At 41.0% G+C, this 25,052-nt stretch overlaps 1 protein-coding gene across 1 annotated transcript in view; it reads left to right on the top strand.

Annotated features, from left to right (window-relative positions):
• Window positions 1-25,052, top strand: part of LOC133115312 (BAI1-associated protein 3-like) — a 174,910-nt gene that overhangs the window by 7,535 nt on the left and 142,323 nt on the right. The window contains exon 2 of the mRNA XM_061225163.1: window positions 14,470-14,616. Within this exon, the coding sequence (XP_061081147.1) occupies window positions 14,483-14,616 (134 nt within the window). The 5' untranslated portion in view covers window positions 14,470-14,482. The remainder of the gene's footprint in view (window positions 1-14,469; window positions 14,617-25,052) is intronic.

The following is a 25,052-nucleotide window of genomic DNA, read 5'->3' as shown; positions in this document are numbered from 1 at the left end:
GCCTATGATTGAACTCATTGAACTGAAAATTGTAAACATTACATCTCAGTATGAGTAACACGTGTGTTTTGGACATTTAAAATAGCTAATAATAAAAATAAGTTTACGCTAAAGCATCTGTCTAAATTCAGAAAGTTATTTTGTTATTTTTATTTTTTGTTAAAACTACTAAAGAAACATTCATAATTATTACAAAATGTATTTTTCCAAAAATTTGAAGATTTCCGGATTTGAAGGTTAACATAGGGTCACCGGGGAAAGATTATAATTTAAGGCGTATAAAATAATAACATTTTAAAGCACCTATCAGCACTACGTTAGGCCTATGTATCTGTAGCATTATCTAAATAAACATATCATGATGTACATTTAACATTTAGTTATTTCAGTTAAATCATTAAAGACTAGGGAAGCTAAGTATCCTGGCTTTTAAAGATAAGACGTTAGCAAACCAACCGCCAGCATCTGATGTTTGCAAATGTGCAAGCCGCAGAGTCAGTTGCATTGGGGGGAAAACAACGTATCCTGTCTAACGGCTAAGACAATCTGTTTATCGAGCATTTCAAGACATAGCGGTCATAATCAGTCCATTTGGACATGGCCATTGTTTTAAAATGTTCTGTTTACAATGGGGCAACATGACTATTTTTTTTCAGTCAGCAATATCTCTCACTCAAATGCATCCGAGGCACGAGGGCCTCCCCGCTCTGAACCACAGATGTTTAAACGAGCATAATTAAATTAAAGTCTCTAGGTAACAGAAACAGTTTAAAGGCTTAAAAGGAACTTGGTATTAGTAACTTGTCTACAGTAAGTGTACTGGATCATATAGTTCCCAAAAACAATCAGTATGGACATGGCAATTGTACATGGGTGGTGCATACAAGCATGCAAACTGTCCTTTAACGGGCTATGTTTAAACTTGTTTAAATAATAAAACATCATCTAAAATAACAACTAGATAATTAATTTAAATAAAATTATGGTACATCTATGGAATAAACAGGTGTTTATTCAAACGGATTTGAACGGTTAATAAAGCATAGGCAAGGTGCAATTGATTCGGAATAAACTATATTAGCCCGAACATGCAATACAATTTCATAACTACTGAATTTATTGAGCTGTAAACCTACATGGTCAAATTACTTAGCTATATTATATAATATATAATATATAATATTATAGCCGAAGTAATACCTATTATAATGGGGTACAGGATATCTTATAAAAAATTTAATTCCGCCAAATGCCCAGCAGTTGTGGTTTTAATTTAGGGGGGTGGTACTTACTGGAAAACAAGAACCTTGTTTCAAACGGAAACAGGTGTCTTATCAACCCTGGAGACAAGGGTCACTCACCAAATCCCCTTTTATGGTATAAAATAAGCCCCTTCATAGATCATCATTGCAGGATCTTGGGTGACTCTACTGACACGAGGAGGATGACCTGAAAATGTTCAGCGAATCCAACACGGAAAACCACCTGATCAGTGTATCTGGTATGTATGGCTAATCTGTTACGTATAGTGTTCATAGGTTAAAGTTTTTTAAGGGTAGCCTATTTTTGAAATCTTTTTTCGTATTTTTCATATAGATTTGGAGGAGTTTATACCGCAGACCGTCGACAACTCTCTATACGAATTTGATGCAACCGACATCGAGGTTTGTCATAGGCCTATCTCTCTATGTGTGTGTGTGCGTATTTTAAAAGCTGCTTCATTTGTTATTTTATTTGTATCTATGTCTATTGTTGCAGCTTTTTTGGGAACGTCCTACGATAGTGATAGCGGCACAGGTTCACGCTTCAGAGGACGACGAAGGTGCTGAGTATGACACTATTCAAAATGTATTGTGAACATCCATTTTTATGACATTTTCTGAGCTGGGTTTGTTTATTTTGAAGGCCTTGAAAGTCGAGTAGAAGTGGTCACAGAAGCCACAAACACTTATTTCGAGACTTCTCGAGATTCTGGGGTTGATTTAATACAGAAGAGAAAGCGAGGTATGATTAATTTATTATTATTATCGGGTCTATCTTATTTCTTAAAAGTTTTTATTTTATTTTATTTTCATATTTAAAAAATAAAAAAATGTGAATGTGTGTCTTATTTTAAATACATGTTTAATTATGATTTTATTTCTTTATGCTACAGGAAACAGTATATCCAACTCGGAATTGGAAACCCTGGAACTGGACCGGGATATTCTATTGTCCGCAATCGTTCAACCAGAGGTAGCGGCTCATACCATCACCACCAGCGAAGGTAGAGACACGCCCAACATCCAGGCCAAGGTCGGCTCATACCATTACCACCACGAAGGTAGAGACACCCCCAACATCCAGGCCGGGTTTTGGCACTGTTGACCTGAGAGTGTGATTTGGCATACCGGCGCCTGAACATTTTACAAGACATTTTAAATGGCACAGAAAAGGCAGAGGGGTACACACTGATTCTCAGAGAAACTAAAGGCCTACTCTCAAAATGTTGAAAATAGGATGTTGGAGACAAATACTATTACTAACCATGACACAATCCCAGAAACTAGCGGTGCAAACACGCAACAACCACCAGTTAACCCCCACCTGCTAATTATTAACGACACTAACCAAGGATCCGCCAACACGCATGCGGCGTCGGAATCTGTAGAAAATGCGGTAGAGGATGATGATGATGTGTTTGGAGGGCTTCTCCGAGCTCTGGATGCTGTAAAATGTGCAAACGGTAGTTATATTAACAACATTAACCACGGATCTGAATCTGTAGAAAATGCGGCAGAGTATGATGATGATGATGATGATGTGTTTGGAGGGCCTCTCCGAGCTTTAGATGCTGTAAAGCGGGCGAACAGTAGTTATGCAGAACCCAAGATAACAACTAATCATGACACGCATGTTGTTACAGTTGGTGATGATGATGATGATGATGATGATGATGGTGTTACCCAAAATGGGGGAGTGCATAGAGATGTAGACATGCTGGTTTTACACAGACCACATTTCAATAGTACCGAAATCAAGGTACGGTTTTTACGTTCACGTTTTAAACACCCTAGAGCGGCTGATGACTAGAGTTTGTGAACATTCAAACAACAATGACGTTGTACAGTTAGAATTCCCTGTTGCGGTTTCTTTGCGCATGATCGAAAACATGGTTCAGAGCAATTTTGACATCTTGGCTGATGACACATTGGTTCTGGTTATTATTAATAATAAAAAATTATTAAAAACCCGAATGGTGGTGTGGGAGCACGCCGAAAATTGTCAACGTGTCTGAAGAGCGAGATTATTCGGCAAGAATTATGGCATTTAATTGTTACCTACAATCGGGGTAACAATCTCTGTTTCGCAATATGCTTAGCACAACTTTTAAATCCAACATTTACCGTGTGTGAGGCTGAGAGAGAGGTTGTACAATTACAAAGGTCAGCTGGTCTAGATGTTCAGCACAAGGTCAGTTTTTCTGACATTCAAAGGTTTGAGAGATTGCTAGACATCAAGATAGTCATGCGGTGGCATGGTACAACAAATAGTGTCTTTACAAAATTTCAAACATCCTCCAGGCCTCATACCAAGACATTGTGTCTTTACCTCGATGGGGGGCATTATTATGGAGTCCCTGAAAGGCTTCTTGGGTAGTCCATATGTTTATGACTACTGCTACACACCCTACAGCTCAAAAACTAGCCATAGCTGTCAACACTATTGCAATGTCTGTTTTAATGCAGAATGTCTTATGCACTGTTCAAGATCAATACAGTGTAAGGATTGTTTGCGAATCTGTCGTTCAAAGTTTTGCTACAAACAACACAAAGTTGTGAGGCAGCAGGATACAGGTGGCAAAACATGTAGCTCCTGTGACATTACAATGTTTTGCCCCAAATGCTCCAGGAAATATCATGTCAGCACGACTGAGCCTAAATCACACGGATGTAGCGCACAGCAATGTCACACATGCAAGGCTGTGTTGGTTCCTGAGAGTAAGCATGTGTGTTTCATACAGGAGAAGGTGAAACCTGAGAATCCGAGCCAGCTCGTAGTGTTTTATGATTTTGAGTGTCGGCAGGACCATGGTGAGCACATTGCAAACTGCATATGCTGTATTGATTTTAACGGGAAGCATTGGGTTGCAGCTGGTGAAAAATGTAAAGAGTCTTTTTTCAAACGGTATCGGACACCAAAGTACAAGGGTTACACATTCATTGCACATAATTCAAAGGGGTACGACGGCTACCTACTGATACAATATGTAATTAAACAAGGCGTAACACCACACATAATTACCAAAGGCAGCAAGGTATGTATGAAGCAGCATGAAGCATTGCTATATATCCAGCAACAAAAGTCATTCTCCACACCAGGTATTCAGTGCTTAGAATATCTGAGCCACTGTGACAATGTTTTCATACATCATGCTCTGAACCGGGGGGGAGGTTAAGATGGGCTAGTAGTATCTAAACGGATATTCAGTCCAATGGGGTCCGTACGGCCTATGAAATGCCTGGTTGTTTTACCACGGTTGTCCAGAATGCTTTGATTCAAACACCGTTAACTCTTTGACAAAAGTGGTTTTTGGCGATATGTATCACACATTCCTAGAGAAAGTTGATACTCTGTGTATAACCTACAGTCTGCATGTTGTTGTGATGTGGGAGCATGAATGGGTAAAACTCGAACAGGAGAGCTCCGAGGTACAGACGTTCCTGCGAGACTGGGATTATCCCAAACATCTAGAACCGTGATGTGATGCTCTTTTTGGAGGGCGAACTAATGCTAATGCTACACCTGCATTACAAATGTGAAGAAGCAAATACATTATTTAGATTTCACAAGTCTATACCCATTTGTGAACAAGACCAAAGTTTACCCGACTGGTCACCCCATCATCATCTTCCGCGACTTTGACCCGATCAAAAACTATTTTGGTTTGGTCAAAACCCGGGTGCATCCTCCTAGACATCCTCCTTTACTTACCAGTGTTACCATACAGGGTGTCAGGGAAATGAATGTTCCTGCTTTGCCGAACGTGTGCGGAATCAGAGCATCAAGGTGTTTGTGAACACTCTGACCAGTTGCGTTCGCTCACAGGGGGTTGGTGTAGTCCCGAATTGATTCAGGCCCTTGATAAAGGCTATAAAAAGATATATTTTTTTGAAGTTTAGCATTTTCCATAACCATCCGATACTCTTTAGTGACTATATTAAAACGCATTTAAAGGGGAAACGTACAAACAGAGTTATGGGAGAAGGAGGGTGTCCGTCTGGATCCAAACAACATTTCGGTCAACAAAGCCAAAAGACAGATATCAAAGCTGTGTCTAAATTCGTTGTGGGGTAAGTTTGCGGAACGAGCAAGTCTTCCAAGCACAACTTTGATCCGTGATCTGGCAGAGTTTCTGCAATTCATGTTTTCAAATTAACATGACATCTCACATTTCTCATTTCTAACATGAGACGTGACCCTGGTTCAGTGGAAACACGCCAAGGCCTTAAGCCACCCAAATACAGCAATGTGTTCATAGCGGCATTCTCCACCGCATATGCCCGGCTCAAGCTTTATTCGGTCATGGACAAAATGCCTGACAGAGTTCTGTATCATGACACAGAGTAATTTTTGTGACCAGGCCCGGTGACTGGGTTCCTCCTCATGGAGCCTTTTTCGGTGAGCTGACCAGTGAGCTTGATCTGGGGGACCACATTGTTGAGTTTGTGTTGGCAGGGCCCAAAATGTATGCTTATAAAACACTGCTAGGTAAAACTTGCCTGAAGGCTAAAGGTATAACCCTGCACCATACTAACACACAAGTTGTCAATCTTTCATCCCTCACAGATTTGGTGCAGCGTTATGTACAGAGCCGAAATGGTATGGCCAGAGAAATTACAACCGCACAGCAAATTGTTAGAAATAAGAGAGGTTTCTCTCTGCGCAAGCAGAATGGTGTATAACAAAAGGGTCCTGCTCCCTGATTTCAAGACCTTGCCTTATAGGTTCTAAATCGCTTTGACATGCGGCTCCAAAATCCTTTGTCTTGCATTATCGCAGGCCCATCAAACTGTGGAAAAACTGTTTTTGTGAAAATGCTGTTGGAAAATGCATCTCATGTTTTGTCAACTGTACCATAGAATATCATCTGGTTTTATTCATGCTGGTAACCGATGTATGATGAAGTGCTTTGTAAAATAAAGAATGTACATTTTGTAGAAGGTCTTCCTGAATCTTTGACTGATGAAGAGATACTTCCATTACATGAAACCAATTTGATCATCATTGACGACCTAATGGAAGCTGCCAGCGAGAGCTCAGAGGTAGAAAAAGTGTTTACCAAGTATACGCACCATAGAAACTTGAGCATTATTTATTAATCACAAAACTTGTTTTTCCAGGGCAAGAAGAGCCGTACAATAAATTTTAATGGTAACTATATTGTTTTGTTCAAAAGTCTTCGAGATAAAATGCAAGTTAACGTGTTAGCTCGTCAAATGTACACCAGGGATTCAACATTTTTCCTAGAATCTTTTGAAGACGCTACCTGGAACCCTTACGGCTATCTTTAAAAGCTCAAGCACCAGAAGACTTTCGCCTCAGAAGAGGTTTGTACCCTCAAGAGTGGCCAGTGGTTTATGTTCTAAAGAAAAAATAATGTTGTCACATACGAAAGTGGCCTCTTTTAAAAGGGCTATTTGAAGGCTATGCGAAACAACAAGCCATTTTACAGTCGGCTTCTCCGGAACTCAAAAACACAATTTGTGAAATAGCTCTCAGTGTTTTACACGGCAAGATACAGATACTCAGCTGAACAAATTAAGGAAACAGCGGACTGGGCTTAAACTACTTGCTAACAAAAGAAATTCTATTAAAAAAAGAAGAAAGTCATTAATCAAAAGGGTGGATTCCTTTTACAGCGTGCAGCGATACCCTTTCTAACAAGTTTTATAACATTACATGGTTAAAACATGGTACATGCTCAAAAGATGTTTCTAGTACCTCAAAATCAGCTGGATAAATGAAAGAATCTCATTTATACCCCAGAACCAATCCGCCAAACAGTTGAAAATGAATAGGATCAGACCATACGCAACATCTTAGCAAGGACTGATGTGGGTTCTTATGAAAAGGCAAAGCTGTACACAATTGCTTTACAAAGATTCATAGGTCTTGTCAAACAAGATGAAAAAGATCACTTAACCCTATCATTCTATGTTCTATTGGCGTTAACGATGCTGAGGATATCAACCTGGTTCAAGATGTTATGTTGTTTCTGGCTAGAAGCAAAAGAAATGGCACCTATGATCAGGCGGGCTGCAGCATTCTGGACCAGCTGGAGGGACGAGCGCCTGGACTAGGAGCTGGGTGGCTTTCTCCGTGAGGAGATGACGGATGCGGCGTATATTGTAGAGGAAGAACCTGCAGGTTCTGGCAGTGGAGGATACTTGTGGAGCCAGGGTGAGGCTGTTATCAAGAGTCACCCCAAGATTCTTTGTCGTATGGGAGGAGGAAACTACAAAGTCCTCAACATGTGAGAGGTCGATTGTCAGAAAGGGCTTAGCAGGGATGTAGAGAAGCTCAGTCTTGGCCAGGGTAAGCTTCAGGTGGTGGGAAGTCATCCACGCAGAGATATCAGCCAAGCTGGCAGAGATCTGTGTGGTGACCTGGGTATTGGGGGGGAAGGAAAGAAAGAGTTGGGTGTCATCAGCGTAAGAATGGTAAGAAAAGCCATGGGAAGAGATAACAGAACCAAGAGACATGGTGTATAGAGAGAAGAGGAGAGGACCAAGAACTGAGCCCTGTGGGATTCCAGTTTGTAGGGGGTGAGGGTCAGAGACTGAGCCCCTCCAAGTCACTTGGTAGGAACGACCAGAGAGGTAGGAGGAAAACCATGCCAGTGCAGATCCTGTGACACCCATCCCAGTCAGCGATGAGAGCAGAATCGTTGACTGAATCTAAGGTGGCGGACAGGTCGCGGAAGATGAGGACAGAGGAGAGGGATTTGGCTTTAGCAGAGTGGAGTGCCTCAGTGACCGCGAGTAGGGCGGTCTCAGTGGAGTGGCCACTCTTGAAGCCGGACTGGTTGGGATCGTGGCGATTGTTCTGGAGAAGATAATTGGACAGTTGGGAGCAGACCACCCATTCCAGAGTTGTATGAAAGCGTATTGTTGAAGTCAACGTAATCTGTAATGGCGGCTAGGAGTGGCACCTCCACATAGATGCTCTTCTCAATGCTTGTTTGTGTATATGGAACAGCAAAAAGATCCAGTTCCGACTTCATGCATTCCTCTGACATGTTATGTATGTAGGCCTTTTTTTTTTTTCTTGCAGCCTTCTTTGTGTGCTTTTTCACCCTCCTCTTGTTTTTAACAACAATGACCATGAGCCCTGAGCCACCCTGCCCGTCTGCACTCAAACGACTTGTCACATTGGTGACCACATCCTTCGCTATGTTCTTAGCTGCTGTGGCCAAATGTGGTCTGGCTACGTTGAAACCTTTCTTTAGTAGCGGTAAAGCCATTCTGAATAAACCTTGAAAAATACCTCCCAGGCCGCCACCATACATAACACTCCCACCACTAAAGCCTGGCAACCCATTACCCGCTTGTGCTGTATAATATTCTACGTATCAGTGTGGGTCTGCGTATAGACCAGGTCTGAAGTGCAGCTTTGTAATGACTTTCCCGTAACGGAATTTCATATTTTGGTTCTGATCCATTTTCACCTCAATTGTAATGTTGTCAATGTGCTTCTTGGTCATCAGTATGTAGGGTGGCTTCTCATAAGTGATTGTGATGATGTCGTTGTTTTCCCCGGATATATGTACACAGCGTAGCTAGGGTACAAAACTATCTCCAACTCTCTGGTAGTCGAAAATATCCATTTAGACGTACATTGTGTAGAAACCGGCATGGATATCCGCAGGGTGTGGTGCCACCGGTTTTGTAACTGGTAAGTCTTCACCCGACTCGAGACCTAGCATCCTGGCTAGTTTTCCGAATGCCGTCATTGTCATGTGTGGCTCATATACAACGTACATTTTGTTTCTTATGTTGCTTTATGAAACTTTTGACTGCTTCCAGCTTGTTTAGATCATTGTTGTTGTTCATTCCATCAACGATACTAGTAATACATTTGTAATATCCGGGGGTTACTTTATGAATCTTCTGAGTTTTGTAATATGATCGTCTGTATAAAAAAGGTTATTGAGTTATTGAGTCCCAAGTATGCGGATACTGTATTTCTGCTAAACCAACCTCCCACCGCGCTGCTCAATAGGTCTGGCAAACTTAATCGTATAGTTTGAAATTTTGTTGTCTGGGTATATGCTCATAGATGCATTACTCGGAAGCGTAACGTGCATGTATGGGCATGTATGCTTTTCTCATTTTTTATGAGCCTAGATGTCAACCATGTGCCTTGCTGCTACACAACTGTTGAACTTCTCTGGCCAACCTACCCACTTGACCAAAACCATCATTTTCCCCCTCTGCTTCTTTTCAACCTTAAATGGTTTGTCTTTATCCACTGTAATCTTCTGTAATTCCTCCTCATAAAATGTACCGTCAATGTTTTCACTGTCATAATCCCTCAATTCATATATGGGTGGAATTCTGTGGACCCATTCAGCAACTGTGAAATATTTGTCTGAATAGGTTCGCTGATAGCCTTTTGCAAACTTCCTACGCACTTTGGAAATTCGAACTGTATCACCCTCCTCAAACTAAAACTTTAGCTTTTTGGGCCTTTTTGGAAAGACCCCGTACATATTTTTAAACACTTTAAAAGCGTATCATTTACTTCCACAGGCTTCATTTTAATTGTACTGTGATAGCTGTTATTGTATGATCGGACCATTTCTTGTACATTGTCTATATAGCATCTTGTGTTATGTGCAGTGAAGTAACGGCACATTCTTGTTTTTAGGGTCCTGTTAAACCACTCAACCACTGAAGCTTTCACATCATTACCAGTGGCAAAATGTGTTATGTTGTGTTGCTTCATCAGCTTTTGGAAACGCTGGTTGAAAAATTCTGTACCTTTATCAGTTTGTAATTTTTTAGCACAGCAGCCTTGTGCTAGAATGTCTTGGAAGGCCCTAGTCACCACTGTACCACTCTTGTTCTTTAGAAGACAAATCCAAGCATATTTTGACTATATCTATACATGCTAGCATAAATTTCATATTTTCATTATGTTCAGATAAACTTGACATGTCTACTAAATCGGCCTGCCATTGCGAGTCGATGTTACTCACAAAAACCTTGTTTCTTCTGAAATTGACAGGACTTTGACAGGTTTATGTAAAGTGTAGGCATCTTCACCCGACAACCATTCTGTAACTTTCTTGTTAGACAACCTCGGTCCTACTGTTTCAAACAGACCTCTTGAAGTTGTTCTTTCCCCCATAAGAGCTAGGGTTTTCTGGGGCATAATATACAGCCTTTAGACCCTGCTCTGAATCCATCCTTACAGCTATGGTAATAATGACACAAGATTTAAGAAACAATGCTTTTAATAATATTTTTCTAAAAACACAAAATACATATGTGTTGCTAATTAGCATAGTTTGGTCATTTGGGGCTTCACATCTTCAAACTTATCGCTCCGCAGGTTTTCATGCATGGCCCCCGAAAACTCCCAGAATTCCCTCTGGACTTCCTCCACAATCTTGTCACTGAAAGCCCCCAGCTCAATCTGCTTGATTTCCTGCAGTTTCTCCCTGTTGTGTGGCTCGCCCTTGAGCTCTGCAACAATTGTGTCCACAGCTCCCTGGATGCGCACGGGACTCGGTCTCACCCCCAAACACTTTGAGTGCCTTGGAGAGTAAGTCTGCCAACCAGTATGTCTGCTCATGAGATGGTCAAAGTGGACTTCAAAGTAGAAGGCCTCAGGCTCAAACAGACAACTGTCGACATGTTACGGTGATCCAAAGCTGACACGTATCATCACTGTCCCTGGTTAAAAATTTACTTTGCCTCCTTGATCCGCTGGCGACCTTGTCGGAACATCTTTTCAAACCAAACCAGTCCCAAGCATCACACACAACACCAGGGTTTGTAATACAGAGACAATCCTCATCTTTCCATTGGTTAAAAAAACACATTTTGGGGGCATCGTGATACCTGTGAAACCCACTCTAGATCTAGTGAGCCAGCAGCAACTCTCGATATCGCTGCTAAAGCTTTCTTGGGCCTCCGCAGAACGGTTTGTGGCATGGCCCCAGCTTCCAATGAATTTGTTTCATTTACGTGTTAGGGGTCTGGTTGATAAAGCCAATAATAATAAATACAAGATTCTACACAAGCACAAGCACTTTTACACAAAAATCTACTTTCTCCAACACGTTTAAAAAAACACAAAGATCTTCACTTCCCCCTCAACATTACTCTTAGAAATAAAACTTTTCCCAATAAAAATATATTTTTTATTTTTTATATGAAAATTAATTCAAAATTCAAAAATCATAAAGGGGCGGGACATAAGCGATTAATCATCCATCAAACTGAATATATCTCATTTTGACACATACCGCATCCAATATCTGACAGAAATTACTGAAAAAGAATCCATTCTGCAGGACTAAACACTGAAGTATACTGAAGTTGGAGTGCACAGAATCTCAAAGTGAGACCAAAAAACAAGACCGTGGCTTTGAAGGCAAGGGACAAAGCATTGAGACAGAGGGAACATGTAAGTTAAGATTAAGAATTGCATTCACCCACTTACACTCACTGAGCACTTTATTACTTTATTATTGCTTTATTGCACCTACTTATTCATCTAATCAGCCGATTGTGTGGCAGCAGTGCAATGCATACAATCATGCTGATACCGGTCAGAAGCTTCACTTAATGTTCACATCAACCATCAGAATGGGGAAAAAATTTGACCGTGGAATGATTGTTGGTGGCAGACATGGTGGTTTGCTGATCTCCTGGAATTTTCACACACAACAGTCTCTAGAGTTTGCAGAGAATGGTAAAAGAAATTAATAAATAAAAAAAATTAAAAATCCAGTGAGCAGCAGAAATGCCTTGTTAATGAGAGATGTCATTGGAGAATGGCCAGACTGGTCAAAGCTGACAGGAAGGTGACAGTAACACAAACCACACATTACAACAGTGGTATGCAGAAGAGCATCTCTGAATAACTCTAAATGGATAGGCAACAGCAAATACCTAGTGAGTATATGCTTGTTATCGTACCAGATGGGTACAAGTCATTGTTGGGGGATAAGGCATGTGTGGATTTAGGCTTGGTAAAACGGGTCAGCACTATCAATGAAAGAGTACAAACCTGATTCATGATGACATAGTTCACTAGACCGCATGAAGGACTGGGTGTCAGAAAGAGAATCGAAGAGCTCACTGACTGGGTAAATTCCATGGTCTGTCAACTCAAAGAAAAATGATAAGTTGCAGGTTTGCATAGATCCCAAGGATCTTAATGACAACATCAAAAGGGAGCACTACCAGATTCTGAAACAATAGAAAATAGTCAGTGAAGTGACAGGAGCAAAGCACTTTTCCAAGATGGATGCCTTACACGGATTCTGGAAGCTAAAGTTAGATGGAGAGAGTGCTGTGTACTTTCAACACCCCCTTTGGCCGGTACTCATATCGGCACTTACCCTTTGGAATAAGCTCCGCCCCTGAAATCTTCCACCATGGAGCAAATTATTGAGGGGGTAGACGGTGTGCGGGTGTATGTAGATGACCTGGTAGTATGGGGACCCACTCAGGAGGAGCGTGACACCAGACTGGAGAATACAACAATATGGAATCAAACTAAATAGGGACAAATGGCAGTTGGCAGTGTTCAGTGAAATCACATTACTCAAGGACAAGATTTCCACATAAGAGGTCCAAACAGACAAGGCAAAGGTAAAACCACATGGAGAAGGTACAAGAAAGGGGTGCAGCTGGTATGCTTAATTGCTTGTGAAACGTAATACTGATTCTAGCAGTTAAAATGGCTCATCTCAGAAAGCTGTTACAGTGGGGACACAAGACTGTCATGGTTCTAGGCATTACCTTTTGTCGTATTATACTTGTCAATACTTGTTGTATTTTTGCCAATGTGATGATTAGTTCACTTTGGCTATCAGGTAATCAATACCCTCATGCTACTGATTCCAATTATCTGCTGCTTGTGGTCTGGTTGCTGATCAAGGTCAGTTGTGTGCCTTTCTATTTAAGTCCCGCGTCTTGGTTAACTGGAGCTTGTTTGACCGTACTTCATCACTTCATCACTGCTTCAGCACATTTATACTTTTTCAGTTGTTTGTACACAATCCATGGGGTTCATGGTCAAGGGAGCTGAACAAGCAGCAAATGACAGTGTGGTTGTCAGCCTCACATAAATGAGTAGTGAATGACAGTGTGGTTCTCAGGGAGACTCACAGAAAGGAGCAGTGAATGAGTGTGGTTCGAAGGGAGTCTCACAGAAAGGCGCGGAGAATGATAGTGTTGCTCTCAGACTTACAGAAAGGAGTGATGAATGGGATTGTGGTTGTCAGGCTTACAGAAAGTAGCTGTGAATGACAGTGTAGTTCTCAAGGAGGCTCGCCGAAAGGAGCTGCAATTGACAGTGTGGTTCTCAAGCTCACAGAAAGGTGCTGTGAATGACAGTGTGGTTCTCAAGCTCACAGAATGGAGCAGTGAGACTCCAAATGCAATCTAAAGTCTAGTGACTGTTACTTGTCTATGTCTGTTACTTTTTTGTTTAAGGTATCTGACCCTCATCTTTAGATTTAGATTTTTTTTTACGCTGTAACTTAATAAAATCTTAATCTTTATTTCTTGTGAGTTGTGCATTTTGATACATGTTAATCCAACAGATTTTCTTCCTATGAACAAATTAGGCAATTTATTTGATAAGTGATATCTTTTATTAATAATTAAAAAATTTTATTGAATACATTTATTTTACATATTGGACAAGGGAAGGGTTTTAACAGTTCATGTGCTTGTGTTCGGTATTCAGAGTTTGTTGGCTGTTAAATTGCTGGATTTGGAAATTGACCATATTTCACAAATGCATAATTACACACACATTACTTTCTGCGCTGTGTCCTGTGCTTGTAGTTAGTCTATAATAACACACACATTAATTTCTACACTGACTCCTGTACCTGTGATCATACAATTTCACACACACACACCTATCTGTTAGTACTGATATCTGTTCGGAAGACTGGCAAGCACTTATCCCAATGCTTTGTCTACTGTCTGTGGTTCTGAGTTGCTGGTGCATGTGCAATGCAAGGAGTTATGCCACTGCCTGTAGGTAGTGCATAATCACATACACATTAATTTATTTCTTGTCATCTGTGGCTGTAGGCAGAGAATAATCACAGACACATTAATTTCTGCACTGTGTCCGATGCCTGTAGGTAGAGCGTAATCACACACATGTCTGTCTCCCGTGTAGGTACTGCATAATCACACACATTAATTATTGTCTCCTCCGTGCCTACAGGGGGTGTATAACCATGTCAACACTGCTGGACTTGAAGAGCAGCGTTCTGCGTCAGGTGCAGAGGAGCCAGTCTCTGCGAGGGAGTAGGGATCCCGCACCCCAGGCCAGCAGTCCTCTCACGCACTGCCCAGAGAGTACCACCTATGGGTGAGTCACACCACCACCCTGTGCTTCTGTCCTGGACAGAGCTATCACACACCACTGTGCCTCTGTACTGGAGCAGAGCTTTCACAAATACTGTGCCACTGTACTGGACAGAGCGTTCACACCCTTTGTGTCTGCTCTGGACACACCACTGTGCCTCTGTACTGGACAGAGCCTTTATACTCTACTGTGCCTCCGTACTAGAGCAGAGCTCTCACACCCTGTGCCTCTGTACTGGACAGAGCTTTCAAACATCACTGTGCCTCTGTACTGGACAGAGCTTTCAAACATCACTGTGCCTCTGTACTGGACAGAGCTTTCAAACATCACTGTGCCTCTGTACTGGACAGAGCTTTCAAACATCACTGTGACTCTGTACTTTTGTGTTACACATCACGTTTTGTCATTCACAATGCTGGTAAAGAGATAGTCCGGAGACTAAAATTAAAAGGATTTCAGGAACTCCCTTAGCTATAGGGCTTTTGGGGAACCTTTTGACACTAGTTCCTAGTTTAGGGTCTCGCGGCCTGACATTTCAGCAGTTTGACATCAGACCTGAAATCAGCTACCAGCTCGTTCTGTGTTAGTGGACCTGGAGGCAGATTCGGCTGGTGAATGTTGTGCGTCACACACTTTAGTCATGCAATATGCAAGGTATATGGTAGTGGAAAGGTGGGAATGTTTTCAAAGTAAAACCAATCCTGAATCTTACTGTAGCGAGGGAACCAAGTGCATAGATTGGCTTTCCTTGCCATGCTTGTTTGGGTTACGTGCCTGGAGACTCACCGCCAGATATTTCAGCCATTTGGTCTCTCTTCCTGAAATTCTCTCTCACATTGGCTTATCAGCTACGTCCCTTTTAGGTTAGCTGGTTGCAAAGTCTGCCTTGCGCATTTAATTTAGTTTTCACTTCATTGTATCTTTTGCTTTCAGTCATTTACCCAAAGTACATGTTAGCTGGAGAACTATTTTTCAAATACAGGCGCAGAAACATCCTTTAAATTGAGCTAGAGTTTTCAACTTGGAATGGGGTTATTTCTCCGTGAGGTCGCTGCCTTTTAACTGCAACTTCTTTATGTGCTTGCCTCATTCAGTAGTTCTGTCCCTGTAAGAGCTGGAGGCAAGAGCTTCAGTTGGTCTTGGTTTGTTGTGTCACTTTTCAGTTTTTCACAAAGTACAGTTGTGTTCAAATAAATTGCATAGTTGCATAGAGTCAACCAACTTCTGGCACCTAGAAACAGGTATTTCAGCCCAGGATGAACAAACTGCATTCCACAGTTCCTGTGAATTTTTTGGTTTTGCTTCAGAAACTGCATTTTTAATGTCAATGAGGTTTTCAATGAGGTTGAGGGATCCATTACCTCAATCCTTTTTGTCTGGAACCAAGATGTTGCTAACTTAGTCGTGTGTTTGGGTCATTTTGTTGTTGAAACACCTATTTCATGGGCATTTCCTCTTCGGCATATGGCAACATAATCTCTTCGAGTATCTTGATGTATCCAAACTGATCCATGATCCCTGATATACAAACCCAACACCTTAGTATGAAAAACAACCCCATACCATGATTTTTGCGCCACCATGCTTCACTGTCTTCACAGTGTACTGTGGCTTGAATTCAGTACCCGGGGGTCGTCTGATATACTGTCAACGATCACTTGACCCGAAAATAACAAATTTTCTCTCATCAGTCCACAGAATGTTACGCCATTTCTCTTTGGGCCAATTGATGTGTTCCAATTTTACCGTTTTTTAACCGATTTAAACAGATTCTGCACATGCCCTTTTTTAAACAATGGTGCTTCACTGGGGCTTCTTTGATCGATAGCTTAGCTTCGATCAAACGCCTTCTGACTGTAACAGCACTTACAGGCAATTGTACCTGGAGCTGATGAATGGCTGAATCTTTTCTATTCTGACTATTCTTAAATCTGTTTTAACAGTAGTTGCTTGTTTTCTTCCGCTTGTTTCAGGTTTTTGTTGCCACTTTAAAGCATTTGAGATCATTTTAGCTGAGCATCCTATAATTTTGCTGCACTTCTTTATAAGTTTTCCTCTCTCCAATCAACTTTTTAATCAAATGATGTTGTTCCTCCAAACAATGTTTAGAATGGCCCATTTTATTTAGCAATTCAGAAGTAAATATGTGTGAAACATTTACTTCCCTTCTTCCTTAATAAAGGACAATTAATGATGCCTGTTTTTTCACAGAATTAATGAATTCTCTAATTAAACTTCACACGCCCCTTTCAATGAATGAGTCAATTACTCAGAACAAGCACCATGCATGTCATGACAGTTGGGTCTGTTGTTTTTCTATTACACTACTACATCTACAAGTAAAGTATTTGCCATGCAGAAATATCACTACTACTAACAGTGGTACATCAGGTTTCTGATGTTGTACTGCTATTTTCTTGAACACAACTGTACATGTGTGTTTGTAGCATCATTTGCAGTGCAACATGGTGAGTGTGTGTTCATTTACCTCAGGTGAGCTAGGCTATTGTGAGGTAGGTTGTTGTATGAAATTGGCTGGCAGGCCAGAGCAATTGTAGCAGGAGGCGCTTCTGCCGGCAAACAGTGTTTCAGATAGTTATTTAAGAACCGGCACATAAACTCCGGTCCTTGGTGTGCAATTGTCTTAACCATGTGCCAGTGTGGCTCTGTAATCCATTTCTAATGTCACTGTCCCTTTTCTCTCTTTTTTTCTCTCTACCTTCAAGAGGGCCAGAGTCACTCCTCTTGTGAAAAAAGCATCTCTTGACCTCCTACGATCTAAAACCCTGCAACATGTTGATTGCTCTCAACTGTCTATTTATCTCCTCCTGAACAATCATCATGATTCCAACCAATCCGGGTTCAAGAGTAGCCACTCCACTGAGACTGCCCTACTTGCGGTCTCCAGGCAATCCCTTTCCACTGTCCTCATCTTCCTCTACCTGTCGGCGGCCTTCAGTGCAGTCAAACATGAGATTCTGCTCGCATCGCTGACACAGGTGACTTGGAGGGGCTAAATCTCTGACATACGCTCCCTTCAAACTGGAGTCTGAAGGGCTCAGTTCTTGGTCCTCTCCTCTATAGGCCATGTCTCTTGGGTCTTATTTCTTCTCCGGACTTTCCTTACTACTCTTATGCCAATGACACTCAACTCTTCATTAGATTCCTATGCCAAATTGAAGATATAGAAACCAGAAGTGTAGAAAACATATTGTGTATATGACCAAGTGTGTGACAACTGAAGAAGCAGCATTATCAGGGACACACAAAAAGATAGTGGTCATTTCATTTATTTATTCATATATCAATGAACTACCACCCCTGAGCCAATGTTTTGGCAAAGCCTTTCTCAAGATGGCTGGAGAAAGGATTGCCAAAGGCTAGATATTGTTTATGCAAAAAATCAAGAGCTATGACTTTGGGACAACATCTACATCATGCTATAGTAAATCTAGATTATGCTATCCTCGAATCCTAAGGAATGCCATGGCACTATTGCATAGTAAAATTATAAATCATTCCAAACCCGCATGCAACTGCAGTACATGCAAAACTTGGGTTTTACGGTAGCTTTTAATGTTAACATCGATTACAAACAAGCTCTCTCGAAAATACAGTTCATATTTGCATGAAAATGGAATACCAAACAATGTCCATGCAACTAGTACATAACGTCACCTAAAAAGACATTCAAAATCACTTGCTGTCCTGCTTGCATATCAATCTTAAAGACCATACTCAAAGGTTTTAAAAATAGTGCAACCCTTGATCAGGCTCTAGATCAAAATCCCATTATATGGCCATTTTACTGAAAACGCAGACTGAGGTACTGTAGCCCCTGTGAATTCCTCTACAAATGTGTCTGTCTCCATCACCATGGAGACTAGAGCGAGAGATCAGCATTCGATCTGATCCAGCATTCAGGGGAGTTCACCCCCCTTCCCCCTCAGCAGACTGACACTCTCTTCATCTGCTCCTGCTGTTGAAAAGAAAACAGCCAGGTCTTCTGAAATGCGACCAACTTTTCCCAATATGGTCTCTGAAAATTAAGCCTCCTTCATTAGAGAGCTGCCAGTAGGCTCCAAGGTGAGCCTTTGAAAGGAGGTGTGTGGCTTTGCCACCTCTTTCCTCGACAAGCAGAAATGACCAGCCCAGTCTCATGGCATATTCATACCTTTTTTGGTAAAGATTTTGTTCCCGCAAATCCTCCATAACTTCTCATTCAAGGTAGACAAGCATCTTATGGGTTGGCTGTGCAAATTTAACAAGAGGTTGTAAGATTAATTAAGAAAAAAGAATTTTTTAAAATTATAAATACTTGATTAGTATAGCTTGTTGTGTTTACAGGAAGCAGGGTGATATATTATTGTATAAATGTGGTTTTCAAATGCAGATTGCAAATGCGAGAAGCTTTCACGCTTGATTGAAGCACTACCACTCCAGAATATGTGCCTCTTCTCTTAACCGCATCCACTCTGCCCCCTTGTGGTTAGGTCATCGACGTCTCAAATTATTATTGTGTTAATATTTATAACACAAAAAACTGTTACGTAATGAAACGGCAATGCCATACTGTGAAAAAGACTTTCTGCTAGCAAGAACCCCAGGGGGATGTTGTAAGGGGGGGAGCAGCCGGGGTGGAAACCCAGGAGTGACACGACAGGAAACAGCAGGTTTAATAAGGAAAACGATAACAAAGGGACAAAATAAAAACTCAATGAAACAGGGGAGGAAAAAAGAGAGCATAATCGCTCAGCAGTGCCAACTGAAAACAACCCAAAATAACTGGCCGAACGCGAAACGAGGGAGAGGGAAAAACAAAAGGACCTAGCTAAATACCTTAGTTCCCACAACTTATTGTGGTAACTAAGGGAGCTAAGCTGAGGAAAGCCTCCAGTACTCATGCTAAGGAGCTAAAAGGAAGTGAAAAACGTCCCCACAGTAAAATCAGTAGTAAGAACACTGACAGATGTACAACAAAGTGAATACCCATAACCAGGGCACAGCAGTTTAGATTCTTATCAGCCTCTTATTTGCAATGCATGGCAATAAAACAGCAGCCTCCCCCATGTCATGCTTATGGTTTACAACTCTGACTTTGTCACAGACTCAAACAATAAAAGGTAGGGGTTAGCGAGTAGTGCATCTGTTTCCATATATGAATAAACCAATTAAATTATCCGTTACTTGTTACTTGTACTCGGAAGCGGGCATGAAGTAACCCAGAAGTGGTGTCGTTTAAACATTCCCCCATACGACATGAACATGTTTTTGTTCTTACCTCACTTTTATTCCACTTTTATTTCGTAATCCGTTCAGCTATTTTCGAGAACTATTTATGCCAGGACTATACCTAAGTGAATGTCATCTTGAACTACTTATGGTTGTGTAAATGCATTGCTAGGTCTTTTCAGTACCCAACTAAGAAAAATGGTCATGGTTTTAGCTGGCTCAGTTATTTTATTTATTTTGAAGCCAGGTATACAGTAGCCGGAGGGCTGCTTTTCTTTCAATATTTAAATAACGTGGGAACCACTCTTAGTTTGGGCTAGAGTTAGGGTTTTGAGACCGTCTTCACCCTGTTTGTTTGCTCGTCCTCTCTGTGGAGTGCTGCTCCCCATTTCAGCAGATGAGTGTACCTGATTACCTGAACCTCATTTAACTTTGGCTGGAGTCTTTCTTCACCCTATTTTTTGCTCACCCTGTGCCGGGTTCCGATGTCCGTGGCGTGCTGCTCCTTACCTTGTGTCAAAAGCTCCGTCATTGCCAGTAGAGTTGGACGTGGATTCTGCTTTCTGTATTTCTTTTGCTAACATTTTTTTCATCATTCTCTTTTGGTAGTATATGGTAGCCGGACTTCTATTGAAAGAGACGCAGGAACCTTTAGGCTAGATTAGGGGGTGAGGATCCTCGTTTTCACCCCTGTCTGTTTGTTCTTGCCCTCTGCTGTGTTTGGTTCTTCATGATGTGCCGTCCCTCATCTTGGCAGCCGTCCTTGTTTACCTTTTCCTCCTCGCCTCGCTATAATGTCTCTTTCACTGTCAGTAGAGCTAGAGGCGGAGTCTGCTTCGTGTATGTCTTCCGTTGCCACTTCTTTCGCCATTCTTTCTGTAGCCAGGTATACGGTAGGCATGCTGCTCCTAATTTTAGCAAACACCTTGTGTACGTATTTCCTTCTCGCCTTGTGTTATTAGTTTGCTCAATGTTAGTAGAACTAGAGGCTGAGTTGGCTTTGTTTATGCCTTCTTACTGTTTTGTGTTATTTACAAAGCCAGATATATGGTAGGCCCGCAGCTCCTAATTTCAGCAGACGCCATTTCCCCCTCATCGTTAACAGCTCTTTCACCGTTAGTAGAGCTAGAGGCTGAGTTTGATTTGTGTACATTTTTCATTGTTACATGACACGTTCACCAAGTTAGGTAGGCATTAGCCGGAGGACTGCTTTCCTTTCTATGGAAAGGCACGCAGGGACTTCCCTTGGGCTTGGGCTAGAATTGTGGTTAGGATTTCCGTTTGTGAGGTGAGTGTTACTTTGATGATCTTGATCGTTTGTGGGAAGCCTTTCATTCTATTTCTGTTTATATTTCTCACCCTCTTTTTCTGGGTTGTTTTGCATTGGCAGTTTGCCAGGGAGTATTTTTCTTTTCAGTTTCACTCCATTAACTAGTGGTCCGTACTTCAGGGGTAGATCCCTGTATGATCGCATCTGGTCCTTGGACCTCACTCCCTGACAGTACAGAAAAGCCTCCCCTTCACAGTCTCATCTGGTCCCCCGACCCTACTTTCTTCACAAAAACATGATATGCTTGTACGGGGTTTCCTGCTCTTTCCAACAAAGTTTAATGTTTCAAATTCAGGTGACGGATAGTTTAGGAATATAGCTGCATTCGCATAGCAGAATAAATATAGACGTGCATAATTACAGGATTTAGACTTGCTATAATTATAAACCTGTAATTGTACTGGTTAATTGAGGCTAACAAGGCTCTGGTTAAAGGTACTTCTAATGGTCGAGAGGAATAGCACCAGCAAACACCTTCAAACCACAACAATGTTTATCCCTCCCCCTTGTCTGTAAATGCGCTGACATTGAAACGCCATTGGCTGTGGCAATTAGAACCAATTTTCAACCAATGAACTGAAATTATTGTACCGTTATACAATGTTTTGGTACAGAGTGTCGGGCCGTCAACTGTATATTTTGAAACTGTAAACTAGGACTATAAACACAGTCAACATGTCAGTGAGCCTTTTTCAATGATTGGAAGGGATTTAGAATGGTCTTATAACAATGTTTTAACACAAAAATCTTATCTATTCTACCTTTAACCTAATTTTGAAATAAAATTCCATGTTCCGAGATTGCCATGAGACCGGGTAAGAAACATGATCCTACAAAAGCAGCCGCATTCAGAGCATCATTCCGTGCTGCTATCCCGTTATACTGTCCGCCGCCAGTGTGAACACAGTCTGGTGGTGTGGTCTTGCGGATTCCACCTGGCTGCTCCTGAGCTCTGACCCAGGAGTATTTATTTTGTACGGCTCTGATGGTGAATGACAGGTCGGCAGAAATATACACTCTGTTTTTCATTTTCTCTCTGAAGGAAAGAGGCAGTACAGCATTTGAGTGGTGCTCTGCATCAGAGTAGGAATGAGACTTCATACATTTTACATGTGGTCCCTCAGGTATTCTTTATAACGTTCTAGAAACATGTACATGATCGAATCCAGACCAGATCAGCTTATGGGTGTTAAGAGTCAAGCAAATGCATCTTTGATGGTGGATAGCCTAACAAATAGAATACACTACAAATGTTAATACACTGCATTAAATATATTATTTATTCAAAAAATATGCACACACAATAAATTGCAAATGTATGTGAATGGTGACAAATTTATATTCTTTTAGCACTGTACTCCAGCACATTGGGGCGGTCTGTAGCTTAGTGGTAGGTCGGTGGTTTGAATCCCGGTGCAGCCGTTGGGCCCTTGAGCAAGGCCCTTAACCCTGCATTGCTCCAGGGGGGATTGTCTCCTGCTTAGTCTAATCAACTGTACGTCGCTCTGGATAAGAGCGTCTGCCAAATGTCAATTATGTAATGTAATGAAATAAAAGCATGCATATGCAGGGGCAGTTCTAGGTTTTTTTTACTGGGGTGGCCGGGGGGGGCAAGGGTTGTGTGGGGGTGGCCACCATATCTCCTGGCTTCACACGCAAGATACATTTCTGGGGGTTATTTATGTTTTTATTGTTTCACGTGTGAAAAATGTGCTATGGAATAATGAATAGAATGCTCTGGGACATTGTGTATTATCATCATTTAGAGATTTAGTACAATAAGTAATGCCCTGACCTGTAACTAAGCCTGTTCAATAATTTGTGGTGATGGATTTATAACAAATTAACTTAATTTAATTCATCATTAATGAATGAAAATGATGATAATACATTGTTGCTTTATCCGAAATCACATTTTCACAAGCTCGGATGCATGTATGTTATGTATAACTTCATGTTAGTCTACAGAGAACACAAACTCAACAACATAAGAAAAAATTAGCTTTATTTAAATTAAAATATTTTCAAACAATAGAGGGGTCAGACACAGGGATGCTGGTTAGCTCCACATAATTTGAATGTTCACAAACAAATGTAATATACATTTCGTAATATTAATACATCCTTTAAGACCTCATTTACAATATCACTGGAACACTGGAGTCCTGGAATTCCTTAATCGCGATGGTAAATTAACACAGCACAGCAATAAGGCTTCTTGGTTTGCAACCTAGCTAACTTTTCTAATGGCTGTCTTGTTTATAGCCATTTTCTTTTGTGGAAAGGCAGTTGTAAATACCTTAATGTTTTGCTGTTTATCATGTGTAGCAGGTTGATAATACGCGCTGGCATTCTAGCTAACGTAAGCTAGCGACAGTTATTACCCGACTATCTAGCTAACTAGCCAATTTAACATTAATGTTACGCCACCTAACTAGATAAATTAGCGATAGCTATATAGATTTAGTTGACTATTTAGTTAGCTAGTCATGCATAAGGGGGACATATTATATTAAACAAACACAGCATTCAAGTAAACTAACGGTCCTTTGCTTGCTAACTAGCTAGCTAGTCACTAGTCTTCAATTTAGTCAGCTAACACTAGGCATCCTCAGCTAGCTAGCTAGTTTGTGTAATTAATTATGATATTTCAATGATATTTCAACCATAATGTTAACTTTCAAACATTAACATTCATATTTCAACCATAACATTCAACATTTTTAACCTGTCACTCTGACAAGAACAATATAAAGCTTAGAGGCTTCCAAATTTCACTTAATTAGGAGTAAATTCACCATACAAGCTGTCCTGTTACTGAGACAATGTGCATTAAGAGGGTACAAAAAAACATGGAAAATGTTAAATTCTGGAATTGCAATTGTGGTTGGAACGAACAGCAGCATACACTGGGGGGCCCCAGGGCCGAACTTGAGAACCACTGCATGTGTCTACTTAGCTGTCCAGCTATACCTCTTCAAGTAAAATTTGCACACTACAGTGCCAGTTAGCTAGCTAGCTGCCTAGCCAACCACAGCTTTTAGCGCAGCATTTGTCTACTTAACTGTCTAGCTCAGGGGTTCTTTTTGGGGACAGGGACCCCTTACAGGGGAGAAAATTTTCCAAGGACCCCTTCATAATCCTCATCACTCCTAGATGCCGTAGGAATTATTTATATTTTAAACTATTTTCAAATAAAATACTAAATACTTAAGGTGAGTTTCATAGAAATTAACTTAAACAAATTTCCTTTGAATAAATAAATGTGAATACCATTTCTATACTTTTAAACACAGGGTTTATTCAAATTACATTTTGACCTCACAACATTTCTAATTTTCAAGTAACAGATCTTAAAGCTTTCGGAAAATGAACAGTAGACTGGCAAAGTCCTAATGAACCCAGTTCATTTTAAAACCAGTTCAAAGCTTACTTAAGTGGTTCAACCTTAACATAATGAACTTATTGCCCCTCGTTCAAATTATTGGCAGCAAACTGAACAACATCATAACAGTTTTAGTAATTAAGCCTAGTCATGAACATTTGCATTAGGCTCTATCAAAGTCTTATCACACACAAATCAATTCACACATCACTCACATCAATAACTCACTAAATTAGTGAGAAGGATGAGCCTGTCTCTCACAACACAGTTTCTCTATTCTTGGAGTGATGGATGACAAACAGACTCTAAGATCATCCTCCACTTGTAAATGAGCCCTGTACTTATTCTTCATTGCAGTCAAAGTGGAAAATGATGGTTCACAGAGGTACGTTGTAGGAAAGGGGAGCAATATTTGCATTGTCTCAGCAGTGAGTTCGGGATACTCATTTGAGAGGGAGGGCCAAAAGTTTGCATGATTAACCTGCTGGAATC

The sequence above is a fragment of the Conger conger genome, chromosome 16 (assembly GCF_963514075.1).
Source record: "Conger conger chromosome 16, fConCon1.1, whole genome shotgun sequence".
NCBI classification, from domain to species: domain Eukaryota; kingdom Metazoa; phylum Chordata; class Actinopteri; order Anguilliformes; family Congridae; genus Conger; species Conger conger.
This window is presented reverse-complemented; position numbering and strand designations above follow the sequence as displayed.